General features: G+C 45.6%; 6 protein-coding genes across 6 annotated transcripts; 2 read left to right on the top strand and 4 right to left on the bottom strand.

Annotated features, from left to right (window-relative positions):
* Positions 1 to 220: 220 nt before the first annotated feature.
* lcc5 (laccase-5) lies at positions 221 to 2,803 on the bottom strand. The gene is made up of 13 exons (XM_006460561.1): positions 2,611 to 2,803; positions 2,510 to 2,561; positions 2,382 to 2,450; positions 2,180 to 2,327; positions 2,050 to 2,127; positions 1,991 to 1,999; positions 1,903 to 1,930; positions 1,575 to 1,846; positions 1,037 to 1,524; positions 830 to 981; positions 756 to 779; positions 630 to 694; positions 221 to 577 (listed from the first exon to the last, which is right to left on the bottom strand). Exons 1-13 carry the CDS (start codon positions 2,736 to 2,738, stop codon positions 504 to 506), a joined length of 1,587 nt encoding a protein of 528 aa, XP_006460624.1. The 5' UTR covers positions 2,739 to 2,803; the 3' UTR covers positions 221 to 503.
* A 1,398-nt stretch (positions 2,804 to 4,201) lies between these two features.
* AGABI2DRAFT_135710 (hypothetical protein) lies at positions 4,202 to 4,654 on the bottom strand. Its single transcript, XM_006460487.1, has 2 exons — positions 4,551 to 4,654; positions 4,202 to 4,484 (listed from the first exon to the last, which is right to left on the bottom strand). Exons 1-2 carry the CDS (start codon positions 4,595 to 4,597, stop codon positions 4,301 to 4,303), a joined length of 231 nt encoding a protein of 76 aa, XP_006460550.1. The 5' UTR covers positions 4,598 to 4,654; the 3' UTR covers positions 4,202 to 4,300.
* Positions 4,655 to 5,324: 670 nt separating this feature from the next.
* AGABI2DRAFT_203621 (hypothetical protein) lies at positions 5,325 to 5,999 on the bottom strand. The gene is made up of 4 exons (XM_006460486.1): positions 5,910 to 5,999; positions 5,838 to 5,859; positions 5,526 to 5,780; positions 5,325 to 5,464 (listed from the first exon to the last, which is right to left on the bottom strand). Exons 1-3 carry the CDS (start codon positions 5,916 to 5,918, stop codon positions 5,590 to 5,592), a joined length of 222 nt encoding a protein of 73 aa, XP_006460549.1. The 5' UTR covers positions 5,919 to 5,999; the 3' UTR covers positions 5,325 to 5,464; positions 5,526 to 5,589.
* Positions 6,000 to 6,515: 516 nt separating this feature from the next.
* Positions 6,516 to 7,788, top strand: AGABI2DRAFT_178061 (hypothetical protein; the record flags this gene model as incomplete). The annotated part of the gene is made up of 1 exon (XM_006460485.1): positions 6,516 to 7,788. The coding sequence occupies exon 1, from the start codon at positions 6,592 to 6,594 to the stop codon at positions 7,786 to 7,788; it is 1,197 nt and encodes a 398-aa protein (XP_006460548.1). The 5' UTR covers positions 6,516 to 6,591.
* Positions 7,789 to 8,445: 657 nt separating this feature from the next.
* AGABI2DRAFT_135709 (hypothetical protein) lies at positions 8,446 to 9,186 on the top strand. The gene is given in 6 exon segments (XM_006460484.1): positions 8,446 to 8,565; positions 8,628 to 8,724; positions 8,786 to 8,809; positions 8,863 to 8,897; positions 8,960 to 9,151; positions 9,170 to 9,186. Coding segments are annotated over 5 exon segments (306 nt in total). The 5' UTR covers positions 8,446 to 8,564; the 3' UTR covers positions 9,109 to 9,151; positions 9,170 to 9,186.
* A 3,015-nt stretch (positions 9,187 to 12,201) lies between these two features.
* On the bottom strand, positions 12,202 to 12,600 carry AGABI2DRAFT_184960 (hypothetical protein; the record flags this gene model as incomplete). Its single annotated transcript, XM_006460483.1, has 2 exons — positions 12,202 to 12,295; positions 12,345 to 12,600. One exon carries the CDS (start codon positions 12,598 to 12,600, stop codon positions 12,382 to 12,384), a length of 219 nt encoding a protein of 72 aa, XP_006460546.1. The 3' UTR covers positions 12,202 to 12,295; positions 12,345 to 12,381.
* Between the last annotated feature and the right edge of the window lie 45 nt (positions 12,601 to 12,645).

The raw sequence follows: 12,645 nt of genomic DNA, 5'->3' as shown, positions 1-12,645 counted from the left end.
GTGGACGGACAGAAGGTAGAATGGATATTGATCATGGCAGTATATATCCACTGAGATAACTCCATATGTAGCTGAGCCCAAGAAGATGATGGCCGGAAGTTGCCCGGATGTTGCCTCGCAACTACCCGTCGCGTCGTGGGAACCACTGACCATCGATCAAGAAGCTCAATGTCAGAAACATTTCCGCAATACTAAGTACTAATCCATCATCTTCTCTAGAAAAACGGAAACATTGTTCTTGAATTGAATCTTGAGAATAGAAGATTCAACACTACATCGACGAAATGGTGTGGAACGAAATCAACTCCAATGTGCAAAAATTGATGTCAACCGCCCACAGATCAATTCATTATTATACATTCCAAATGGATGAAACTAAAGACGAACAAGATACCACAAAACAATTCATACTTGTCACGGTGAAAACGTAAAATGACTTCATTCCTCAACCTTGCTCAGATCCTGGATAACAACCTTAGACAACACTCTAGGGGAGTGGGATACTAATCGTTGTAACCAGCGTTCTTGACTGATTCGGGTTGAGCATCCCAAATAGGGCAAAGCTCCTTCCAAGACTCTAAATTATCACGAGTGAGAGAACGTAAAGAATCGAAAGGGAGATGTCAGACCAGGACGGTTCGGGTTCGCAGCATCAGTTTCTTCGGGAGCCTCCGCAAATACAATGGCAAGACCACTAAAGATAATTAGTTAATCTTAAACATCGGATGCAATGAGCATCAGCTGGGGTGACTTACTCTCTGAGGTGGAAATCAATATGACTAGGGATAGGTTAGTCCTTGTTGAGGTCCAGAGACATAGGCGAACTCACCAATGGAAAATCCATGGTCCAGGATTATCAGTCGTGAATCGGATAGAAACGAGATCACCCTGAGTGTTACCAGCACTGACTGTATCTCTGATAACAGGGTTATCGAAGTTGTATTCAGCACTACCAGCACTCTTGACAACCCAGAACTCATGCTATAAAAATTCAGCCTCCCAACTTCTCGGTAACTATAGTTCAGGAATGACTTACACCATGCAAATGTAATGGATGTGGATTTCCTGCGGGTCCAGCCTGGATATCAAGCTGAATCGTTTGATTCCTCTCCACGCGGTATATAGTTCCTTCAGGGAGGAGTTCAGCCGGGTCAGTTGCTCCACTCAGAATTTGAAGCAGCACTGGGACAGGTGTTGGCACGAAAGGGGTGTCGTTAAAGCTCCATTGGCCGCTATTAAGCTTGATAGTAAACGGGAGTGTGTGATCGGCACCATCCGGGTTAGGCTCTCCGGGGACTGGGTGTGGGTAGTAAGGGTGCAAGTTGGCCTCGATGAGCGGAATTTGCACAGATGGTTGTTCCGTCATGGGGTCCTCATCACGAGCGCCTTTGTACCTCAAGATAGCCGAGTTGACACCCCCATCGAATGTATCACCGATTCCATTGGCACCCCTGTTGGGAAGGGCGCGAATCCAGTAGTTATCAACTCTTTGATTGGCATTCAAAACAGCCGAGTAACGTTGGCCTGTTAAATATGTGAACAGAGTTCCAACATGAGAATCAAATTTATCTCACCAGCTAAGATTCGTATGGTGTTTACAGTTTCGGGGATAGTCTCGGTGCCCTCAACTTCAATTATGGTAAGGTCATGTTGATCGATAGAAAACGTGAAGTCAGGGCTGCAAGACAAGGACACAATACGGAAGCGATAACGTTTGCCTCGCTTAACGTTGACGACGGCTAAATCGACGGGGTCTCCTTCATGGCCAACGTAACGTCCTCGACCATTGATCAAGGTTGCATCCTCCAATGCAGCGCCAGTGATCTCAGTAGCAAGCGTGTGGTACCTGCGGGAAACCATGTTAGTCGGGATAATCCTGAAAATCAAAATATTTCGAATTACCAGTCAGAAAGTGTGATGATTGTGGACTCTGATATTATGTTATCGTTCACGTCCAGTCATTGAAAACAGGGATAATAAACTGGCTTACCATCGTCAACTATCAGAGAACAGTTAGTCTAGTTGAACCCAACGCGACGATTCACTCACCATCGTACATGTATTTGAGAGGGTCATGAGGATCATACACAATCAAGGCACCCCGAATACCATCACAATATTGTACATCTAAAATTGCGTTTGAGTTTTCGTTCATCCTCCAATGATTCAACGAACGTACCAAAGTGGGAATGATACCAGAAGGTACCAGCCTGGTCCGTAGTATCGAATGAATATTCAAAGGAGTTGTTAGGTGATATTGGACACTGGGTAACGTCAATAACACCGTCCATGAAGTTGGTACCCTTCTGGAATAAGCCGTGCCAATGCTAACTTGAAAATCAATGATTTCATTCTGCATTGAAGAAGAAATGAACACGTACGATACTTGCACCAAGAATTTGGTTTTCATCAGTAAGCTCATTGACAACGTTCATTCTGATATTTTGGCCCTAGACCAGTGTCGTGTACATCAATAACACCCAAGACTAATATATCGATGAGGCTTCACCTTGTTTGCAGTAATCACGGGACCCGGATGAATGCCGTTGATCAATGAAGCCCTACCATCCAGTGAGTGAACGGTCGAGAGGAACGACGGCGAGAACATACGGGCGTTCAAAACCATCGGGAGCAAAGTCTTTGGTTTCGAGAGTGAGAGTCCCTACGGGGCCAATCACTTTCGAAAAAGTGGCAGTAGCCCAAAGTAAGAGGGAGGCAAAATGCAGTTTTGATTGCATTCGGTCTGAATTCTGCAGCCCGATGAGAGGAAATACAGAAAACACCGCGACGAAGCACGATAGGTCATAAATCCACCTTGCACCTGATTTTATACCATTTTCTAGAGCGCTCTATCTCTATATTTGATCCAAGTCGATAGAATCCCCACTTGTGTTAGCATCAATTTAGATTCACGAGGCTCATGGAGAAGTTGCAAAAACGTAACGAGGCCATTGTGCCCAACGTAAGTTTCCTTCTAGACTGACAACAAAAATTAAGGCTCGTTACGCCAGGCAGGCCTAGTTCGGTATCATGAAATGGGGCGTGAGATGGAAGAGGTTTTAAAACGGAGCAGAGCAGATTTGCGAAAGCTTTTTTCTTTTGAAATTAAGCACGCCTGGTTAGCACAAATAGATAAACCCAGTTGTAATAAGTAGGATAAGACAAACCTTGAAGTGACACCGAACAACGAACTTTCCAATTTCTCTAAAAATACTACCGTCCTATTCCATCTTTGACAGGTAGCACTATACAATACGTGATGTAATGATGGTATCTTTGCTTATAGCGTCCAGACGTCAGAGTCATGAATGGAAGATGTATTCATGAGCGAGTTTAAACGTTGCGAAAGATATGGGCGCGACCCCGGACAGGCTCTCGTACTTGATATGCAGCCTCCTGGCACACAAAAGAAGCCGCAATGGGCGGTGGAGCCCAGACATGGCGAGCTTCTCCGTTCTCTGAGAGTCATGGATGCGCAGAGAGTGGCGGGCGGGCAATAGAAAAGAACTGGGGAGGTGGGAGGAGAGAGGCCATGACCTTGTGACATGTAACACTAACTTAAGGCCGAAAAGCCAGCGTCTCCTCGAGCTCGAGCCTGGCTTGTACCGCACTCGCTATTAGATGCTCAACTACCACTCTATCCTCATTATGACAGTGAAGGTACTACCACACGGGCAGACGGGGAGATTGTGTGCAGTTGCCCTCCCCCCCCCCCCCCCCCTAAAAGGTATAGTTAAAAAAGGTTCAAATCAATCGGCCATCACTCGCTACCCGAGTGATATAGGGGTATGACAGATTGCGCTCCCAGCCAAGTTGCCAACACCCACCCAGTGCTTCCTTCTTTCTTTCCGTACTGTTCACAACCTTCGCATAGTGTGTCCCTTTGTCAAGACCGTGCATCAAACAATATAAGACGGCGCATGCTACGCGTCTGAATCGGAGAAGCGTGAGAACTTAAAAACGGCTGTGTCCGATAGTTTACAACAAGATGTGTAACTATCGCTCTTACAGGCCTTGCCGCTATGGCGTAGTGACCTTCACAACTTCTTGAATGGAACTCTGCTGCTGTATATTATTATCGCGAGCTGACTTTGACGACCTTGTACTTGCCTCCATCACGACCAAGACCAGCAACACTTTGTACTTTCGACAGCAACCTTGTAGTCTGTACAGAACACCCATCTCACCATACCATTTGTTTCCTTGTTTAACACCTCCCAGTTTGATATATGATGTCGAAAAGGAAAACTGACTCACCCTCGCTCCCATTGTTCGACCTCTATGGCAATGGTTAGGTCGCCTACCATCGCCCCTTCCAAACTCGACCCATCTGACTCAGAGCCTTGGTCCCATTTCGTATTACCCAAGATCTGGTGGAAAGGCCCTGAAGAACATATACGGGAAAGTCGTCACGCTCACAGAATACGATCGACTCAATTGCCTTATTGGCGAAACGATGCGCCTGGGAAATGCCCTCCTCCGAAGTGAGCTGCATAAACTCATTCATGGACGTGAAGCTAATTTTACGTTTTTTTTTTTTTGCCATGAAGTCACGTTCGTATATTGTTCTGGTGGACACTTGAGGATTTGAAGACATCTCGTCCTAAAGCGGAGGTATCGGTTGATGTTCCGCTTGAATCTGATGGTTGTTTGGATTTAGTCCTGGTCCAGAGAATATTGGGTTTGGAAACTGTCTCTGTGCGTTTCACCTCGAATATCACATTTTGTTTTTTGTAAAAAAAAAAAAATTAACTCTCCCCCAGGTTATCCATCCGTTGAAGTGGAAGATATTTGAACCTACAAACCCGAAACTTCTTTCCACTCTCGCTGTACATAATCTTTCTCTCAAGAATCACATATTCATCACTGGTGAGATGTCTTGGGCCCGTATCCACTTCTATCAATTTTAAATTCGCTCAGAAGGTATTCCTGCTTTCAATACGTCACTGAAACGAGTGATACGGCTCTTCTGCATCGACGCCTTCTGTCTCTCTATCTTTGGCCTTTACAATCTCATCGTTCATGGAGGATACGACACCAAGCTATATGTTCCCGTTCCTGAGTGGTACGACACTGCGGCAGACTACCGTAATAACATTGTCTCTCAAGCGAAGGAATTTAAGAGGGAATTAGTCTTGGTTTACCGAATCCTATGGGTTTCTGGTTCCCGGTTCTTCAGTTGGGGAGCCCCTTACCCGATCGAACAGGACACTGAAGTTGCATTGATCAATGAGTTGGTGACCACTTACAGAGAGAAGAGACGCGCCGCTAAACAGGTAACCTGGGTTGTACTCATTTTCTTGTTGTTTCTTCTTTATTTCATTGACCAATTTCTCGTTCATATTTTTTGAGTCTATAACCTTCTATGCCCATATGCTAGGTATGTCTTCTTGACTCTCAGTATTCTTCCTATGCACGCTATGCCCTATGCACCACTATGTCATTTTGGACTGTGTTACTGAAACTATTATCGTCGCTTGTTAATATTGTGTGTTTGTTCCTTGTATTGTATGTAGTTTATTCACCTGACATGTATCTTGCTTTGTGAATCAATATCACAACTAATTGGACTATGAAACACGATCCATCCTAAGCTCCACCTTTCGGGTGGTTTCTGAGCCAACGTTGAACGACAGAATGTTGGGGACACGCAGAAGATTCTCCACTCCCCGAAGTTTCCGTATGAAACTTGTCACAACATTCATAGAGTTGTCGGAGGACAGTATCACATTTCTCCGGTTGGTACGCATGTTTGTTCAAACACGACTGTAAGTCGCAAGCTAAAGTACGATCCTAATCAGTATGTGTATCAGCAATTAAACCCAGTATGACGATACCCTCTGCTTGACAAGCGGGTTTCTATCCCTACAATCAGTGACCCATAAATTTCCATGGAACCCAGGACTCACGCTTGGCATTGAGATAATGATATCACTGGTACAGGACAAGCACGATGTACCCGGTCTCCAACGATTCGCATGAAGGGCTAAGCCAGCCGACTGTGGGGATGGATTATGTCACCTACACCACAATCATCACGTTTTGGACACCTTCAGCTCAGGTTATTTCCCGACCCTACTCATGAGCATACCTCGGCTCTGTGATGAATTGACTGGAGACTGGTGGAACATCTATAAACACCGCTCTCCGATCATAGGTACGGGTAAAAATGAAGGGTCCCACAGGCGCGCCCAGGGCAAGTCATACTTAGGGGACAATGCTGTGCTGAAGCTGATTTATATCCGTCGCTCAGCTCTTTGGTCGATGAATCATCTTTGTGCTCTCTGCGTCCTGAAGGGCATATTTCTCGGTTTTTGGATGCCCATAGCGGTTAACATCGAATCAATGTGATATTACCTCGCTTTTTCCGTCAACCCGTACGCGCTCCGTAGGCCAAGAGAGGGTCAATAGCTTGCGATCGTTGTCCGATCACGTGACTAGGAAAGCACCGTTTCAGCCACAACAATTGCTGTGTTGCGGAAAGACAGTAAAGGGAGTCGGGAAATTCGGGGTGAGCAGGGGCTCGATATATTGCAGACGAACGTGTAACTTGCCCAGCATTTTGACCTCCTTTCCCCCTTCCCCCTCTCCATGGCGTCTCACGTTGGACTCACTCGACGTGCTGAATCAAATAACAACAACATCATACTTATAGTCTCCATAATCGCCGGAGTTGTCGCGTTACTTGCCCTCATCGCTCTAATCTTCATCATCCGAAGAAGGAAGTCCCGTAAACGCCAGACTTTATACGACCCATCTGCTCCTCCTTTGGCATCATACAAATACGCATCTGAAATGGGTGCAAGGTCGTCCCTACTGCGAGACACGTCCAGTGATTTATCCCGGCCATTACCTTACTCTCTATCATCGCAAAAGATGTCCGCATCTGATACGAGCATACGATCTTCTCTACAGCAAGAGATGACCAATACTTGGTATTACCCATCACCGTATCCTCAACCTTCACACAAACGCACTACATCTGACACAAACTCGAGACCATCGCTACAAGGTTATCCAAAACCTTACCCGTCACATTCGCGCTTTCCTTCGGATTCAAAGTCAAAATTATTACTACCAGAGCTCAACAACGATCGGGTTTATGTGGAAAGGCCTGTACCGGTGCGCAGGACTGGCCCGGAGGAACATATAGCATCGAACAATCCCACAGGACAACATTACATACAGAGTTCTTGTCAATCCAGTCGAAGCCCCGACCATGCTCCCGCCGCCTCAACGTTTTGCCTTCTCGGGACGGATATTATTTCCTCTTCCAATAATCCCTATCTATCCCCCCGTCCCCCACTTCCTCGTCCTCCGCTTCCTCCGCTTCCTCCACTTATAATACCTCAGAAAGGCATCGACCGGTTCGCCTCTTCTCAAATACCGTCTACAGTGGCAGAAGAGTCAGCACTTCCACAACAATCTGCTGGCTATGCATCTTCTGGATCATCCACTTACTCACAATCCACTCCGAATTCTCCGTCGCTTCCAACATATGTCATTGCTCCATTAAACGAAGCCGCTTCTCCACCGCTAAAGCAGGAGGAAGAGGGACTAGCGCGAGGAAACACAGCTTTTGTAGGGACTCTGCTTAAAGCGAGAGCAGAGCGTAATCCTGGTGGACTTGTGCGAGGCAATAGTGCGGTATCACATATCGAACGTACTGGATCTATCAAGTCCGTTGGTGATAAGCGGTATGCACGGCGGTATCGTGCTAAGAAGTCGGGGCGGATTGAGGACATGCCAAAGGCTCTCCAGCAAGGTTTACACAGGGGCAGTCGTTAACGCCCCTCCTAATCAAGGAACGGAATTCGCTCCTTAAACCGCTGTCGGATCATCTATGCACACCACCAGCTCAAATGATTTCTTTACTTTCAAAAAGCTTAGTATCGCGATTCATTCAACTTCCTCTCCCTTTCAAACTTTGAAGCTATGGCTTTGCCATCTGGACTCCACACTTTGTTCCTCAGCGAATTCTTTTTCGTTGAGCTTTCGTTCATTTGATTTCATGATTTTGCTTCAATTTTCTAACGAACACTCTCATTGAAAGCCATGGACTGTTTTGTATGATGTAGAAAGCCCCTCAGTTGTATATATAGATACCCTAGCCCTTAATGTCGACTGTGTACATAGCCATGACTATAAAGTCTTAAAAATTCTTCCATCTTAAAGCATCTCACCACGGCCTAAACAGACCGCAGTCTCATGCACGAGGAACTAGCGAGGAGCCAACGAGGTGCCTCAAACTCAGTTTCAGAAATCGATGCGAAGAAGATTAACTCACGGTAATTATCAATAAGCGTGCAATTTGAGCTCTTTTCATTCGCCTTGATTAAGGTTCTTTTATTTCTAATCCAGACTGAAGCCATATGGTTCCAGAACAGCCCCTTTTTCATTGTGGCGAAGGGATAAAAAGGTGGACGGTCTGAGACTAAAGGGATCCCCCCAGTCTAGTTATGCGACTTTCATCTCTCATATCCGTGCTCTCGCTCTCAGGAGCATTATCTGTTGTTCAAGGAATAAGCGTACTACCTCGTGCAAATCCGGCATATGTTGGCACCAGTCTGTATCTGTTTTTTACTTATCTCAGTCGATGAGTTCTGACTTGATTAACGATTTGATAGTGTTCCTTTTTGATCCTGGACAAGGTGCATGCGGGTTTACCAACACTTCCACTCAGATAGTGGCATCCGTATCGCGACAAATCTTCACGACATACCCGTAAGTTTTCAATTTAAACTTCGATATTCAAGTTCTTGGGTACTCATGCCGAAATCCAAAGAAATGCGACTAAAAATCCCAACAAGTATGTAACCAACCCGTTCTACTTTGAAAAATACCATTTAAGCAATATCATAGAAATCCCATCTGCAAGCACCAAGTTTCCATCTTCTGTGGGTCGACAATTTTCCGCCCACATTAAGCTTTTGCTTCGATATTTAACACATTTTTTTAGATGGTGGAAAGACGCTCGCTGCACCCATTGTCGACTTTTTCACTGATCCGAATGCGCAACTCAATGTTGGATTATCCTTACCTGGCTTTGAACAGTTTGCTAGTAGGGACGATGGTATCGTTGAAGGCGTTCGCTGGACCATTGTTTGAATAAGTTTGTAGGCTTCCCCGTGTATGATCGCTTGGCGGAATTGAACAATTTTACCAATGTTTGAGCATGGAGCCTTGTGGCCTGAGGGCTTTGCCTGTTTCTACTCCAAGTCTCGGCCCACTCTTTAATCTACTCGTAACGGCATCGCATTTCGTTTCTTCTGCCACCTAATCCGGCAAACCCCGGATTTGTGATACATCGGACTCTGAATCGGAGAAGCTTCGCCGATTATCAAGACGTTCAGCCTTCATTCTTACCATTCTGAGTAGAGTTCTATCCACCACATCTTGCGTGAGGTATTTGTCACTGAGGGATTATGTCGGTTACCCGACAAGTGGACCCACGGAGCCAAATAATACCCTCATATTACCCTGATGTAAGTATGTATGACAAGTATGCGAATTCCAAAGTCACCTGGCAGTGTTATATCCGCACCCTGCCCAGCGCAACGTCCCTTAAGGTTGAGTCATATCGCAATAATTTGGGGGGCCATGTGGCGAATATTGGAGACTAGAATGTTTTTCCGGGAGACTGCAATCTTGCGAGAGGAAACGGGAGATGAAACGGAGGTCTGGAGTGTTCTGCACACATAGAAGAAGGCGAGGTACAGTGAGTCTTCCGAAACAGTTCCATTTTCCGGGTCTATAATATTAGGCCGTGTTTTTCAAACGTATCTTCAGTATGCCTAAATACACCCCTCCAGGAAGAATAAGTTACACCCAGACTACTACAAAATAACTTGAATTGGATAAATAAGATTCGGCGACATTCCACAAACAAGAGACGCCCTCATGACGGTTTAATTGCAACACATGGTGCAGGAATCTGGTTGGTACCACCCGCTGGGGCAATCAGCTGGCTGGGGTGGCTGGTTTGGCTGGTGCGGCCATGGCCCACACAAGTCGTAGCATGTCAAGGACTCGCGTGGACCAGGTACGGGCGACCCTGCCGATAATTGCGCCGTCAGTACTAACATGGAAAAGCATGTCAAGACGGTAGAGAAGAACTTCATGGTTTGGGCTACTAGGTGAACGTTTCAGTAAGATACATAAGGTGCATTGAAGTTGGCTGAAGAGCTCACCGTTGAAAGGATGGGATTGGAATGGTGACGGTCGTGAATCCATATCGCTCTCTTATATATGGATTTCCTCTCCCCAAAATGACGACCCTGCCACAGCAGTAGTTAGTACACACCATACATATCGAACCTGGTTGTTAAGTCTTTCGTAAAGGTAACCCAACCCAGAAGAAGCGTATTGACAAGTATGTTCACATTACGAAGTCGTGACATTCAATTCCCCTGCAATTCCCTGCATGTTTGGTTAACGTCCTTCGGGTTTAACTCTTTATATATATAAGTTATGACCGTTTGATGGTATCCATGGCACTTAATTGATGAACCCGGTGTAATCGCAAAGATCTCGTAGTCGATAGTGAATTACCCAGTGGTTAGACTGATTACATTTATAAACGATAAGTAAATTGGTACATACATGTGGTAAGTATAGCAGTCTTATTTATTGGGCAGTGTGGCGCTTAGGTTCTAAACGCGATTGCCTACTTGAACATTTTCATGGAAGTGTAAGTTTTCTCGTACAGCCCGAAACAACGGTTTGTGTCGTATAGAAAGTTGCGTATTGAAAGAGGTTCAGGCTCAGAAGGCCCGTTTGGTTAGCACATATGTATAAGGACAAGTCGTCCAGTCATGTGGTACAATTCAACACCCTCTGTCCCCGCAACTGCCAACAGCCCTGTTACCGTGGTGAGACCGAGGGCCTGGAAAGAGCGGAATGATCGCGTTCAAGCGCTGATGCGCTAAATACGATTGTCATGGATGAACGTTTGAACTGTGGATGAATGGATGCTTATTTATCAGTCCGCTGAAGTGATCATACTACGAAAACACTGCTTTCTTTCAACGTCCCTCACGATCAGACTTTTATCAGAATCCCACTTTTCACATTTACATATATGAACACCTGTTAAAGAGTGCGCCGAGAGCACTGAAGTTGACGACGTGAAGGAATAGGTTTTCTTGTTTTGAATTGGTTTCCTTTTATATTTGCGTGCGTCATTTCTCGATCATGTATTTAAAGGCTCTCCGCACCGTCGAGGGAGTTCGGCTTCAATAATGTATTCTAATAAATTCGGCTTCGTCGTTCTGCTGAACTCCCAGTCTCTCACAATTAATCTATCACTGCGAAATGCAACGTCAGGTTATGGGCCCCGGTTTGGGCGAAAACACTTCTGAGACCTTGCAGTTTCCGAAGTTTAACGGTACCAATTATCATGTTTGGTCCGATAACGTGAAATCGGCCCTTCAAGCTAAGTCAGTTTGGGGTATTACTTCACGCCGAGAGAAATGTCCTCCCAAGCCTCCGGATGAATATCCAGGCCATTATATTGCTATAACTGTTACGGACGAGGATGGAAAATCGACGTCCACTAGAACTCGAAAGGAAGGTCAAGCCCTTGTCGATGCCATGGAGTCGAAGGGATATCAAGTCTGGGAACAGGGAGTCGAGAAGTACGAGAGATGGTTGAATCGAGATGACATGGCAATGGGTTTGATTCGAAATTCCATCGAATATACTCAACGCGAGTCTGTAATCGACTGTCAAACTTCAGCAGAAATGTGGGACCATCTTCATGAAGTCTACGTTGATCAGCAAAGTGGGATTAACATCCATTTTTACTATCAAGAGCTTTATGCGAAGAAGTGGGACGGACATTCTTCTATGTCCGACCATATTGGGTTCTACCTCAATATTCGTCGCCGTATCATCGAGACTGGCAATCACATTGATGATCATGCTATCATTAGTGCTATTCTACTTTCCCTTCCTTCAACGCCGACCTGGGAAGTTGTCAAACAGAATCTTCTCTATAAAGAGGATCGGCTTACTCTCGACATTGTCTCAACTGAATTGATCAACGTTTTCGAACGTTTACTTCATGCTGATGATGCTAAGAGCCAGAAGACGCTTGCTCTTGCCTCGAAGACGGATAATAATTCTAGTGGGAGCAAGAAGTCAGAAGGGAAGAAAAAGAAGAAGAAGGGGAAACGAGAACCCAAACCGGATGATATTTGTCACAATTGTGGTGATAAAGGTCATTGGAGCAATAGTTGTCCCAAGCCGAAGAAATCTAAGCCAACCGAAAATGCGAACGTCGCTGTTGATGAACCTGGGTCTAGTCGTGAAGTTGGAAATGTCTATATGGCTACCCAACCTACCGGAATTCCGTCTGGTCTGCTTCTTGACAGCGCCGCTTCATGCCACATGGTTGCTGATCGTTCCCTTTTCATCGAGTATCACACTCAAGTTAACCAGCACATTTCCGTGGGGGGTTCTAATAAAATCCCTGTTGTCGGAAAAGGGAAAATCAAGTTTCACACTTCTTGTCCTGACGGTGTTAGCGATGTCACACTTGACGGAGTTCTTCATATTCCTACTCTTGGAGCAAATTTGATTAGTCTCGGGAAGTTGCATCGTTTGGGAGCTGAAGTTAGGGGCCTACCGAATGGTATTGCTGTG

Source organism: Agaricus bisporus (assembly GCF_000300575.1).
Source record: "Agaricus bisporus var. bisporus H97 unplaced genomic scaffold AGABI2scaffold_4, whole genome shotgun sequence".
Lineage (NCBI taxonomy): Eukaryota > Fungi > Basidiomycota > Agaricomycetes > Agaricales > Agaricaceae > Agaricus > Agaricus bisporus.
This window is presented reverse-complemented; position numbering and strand designations above follow the sequence as displayed.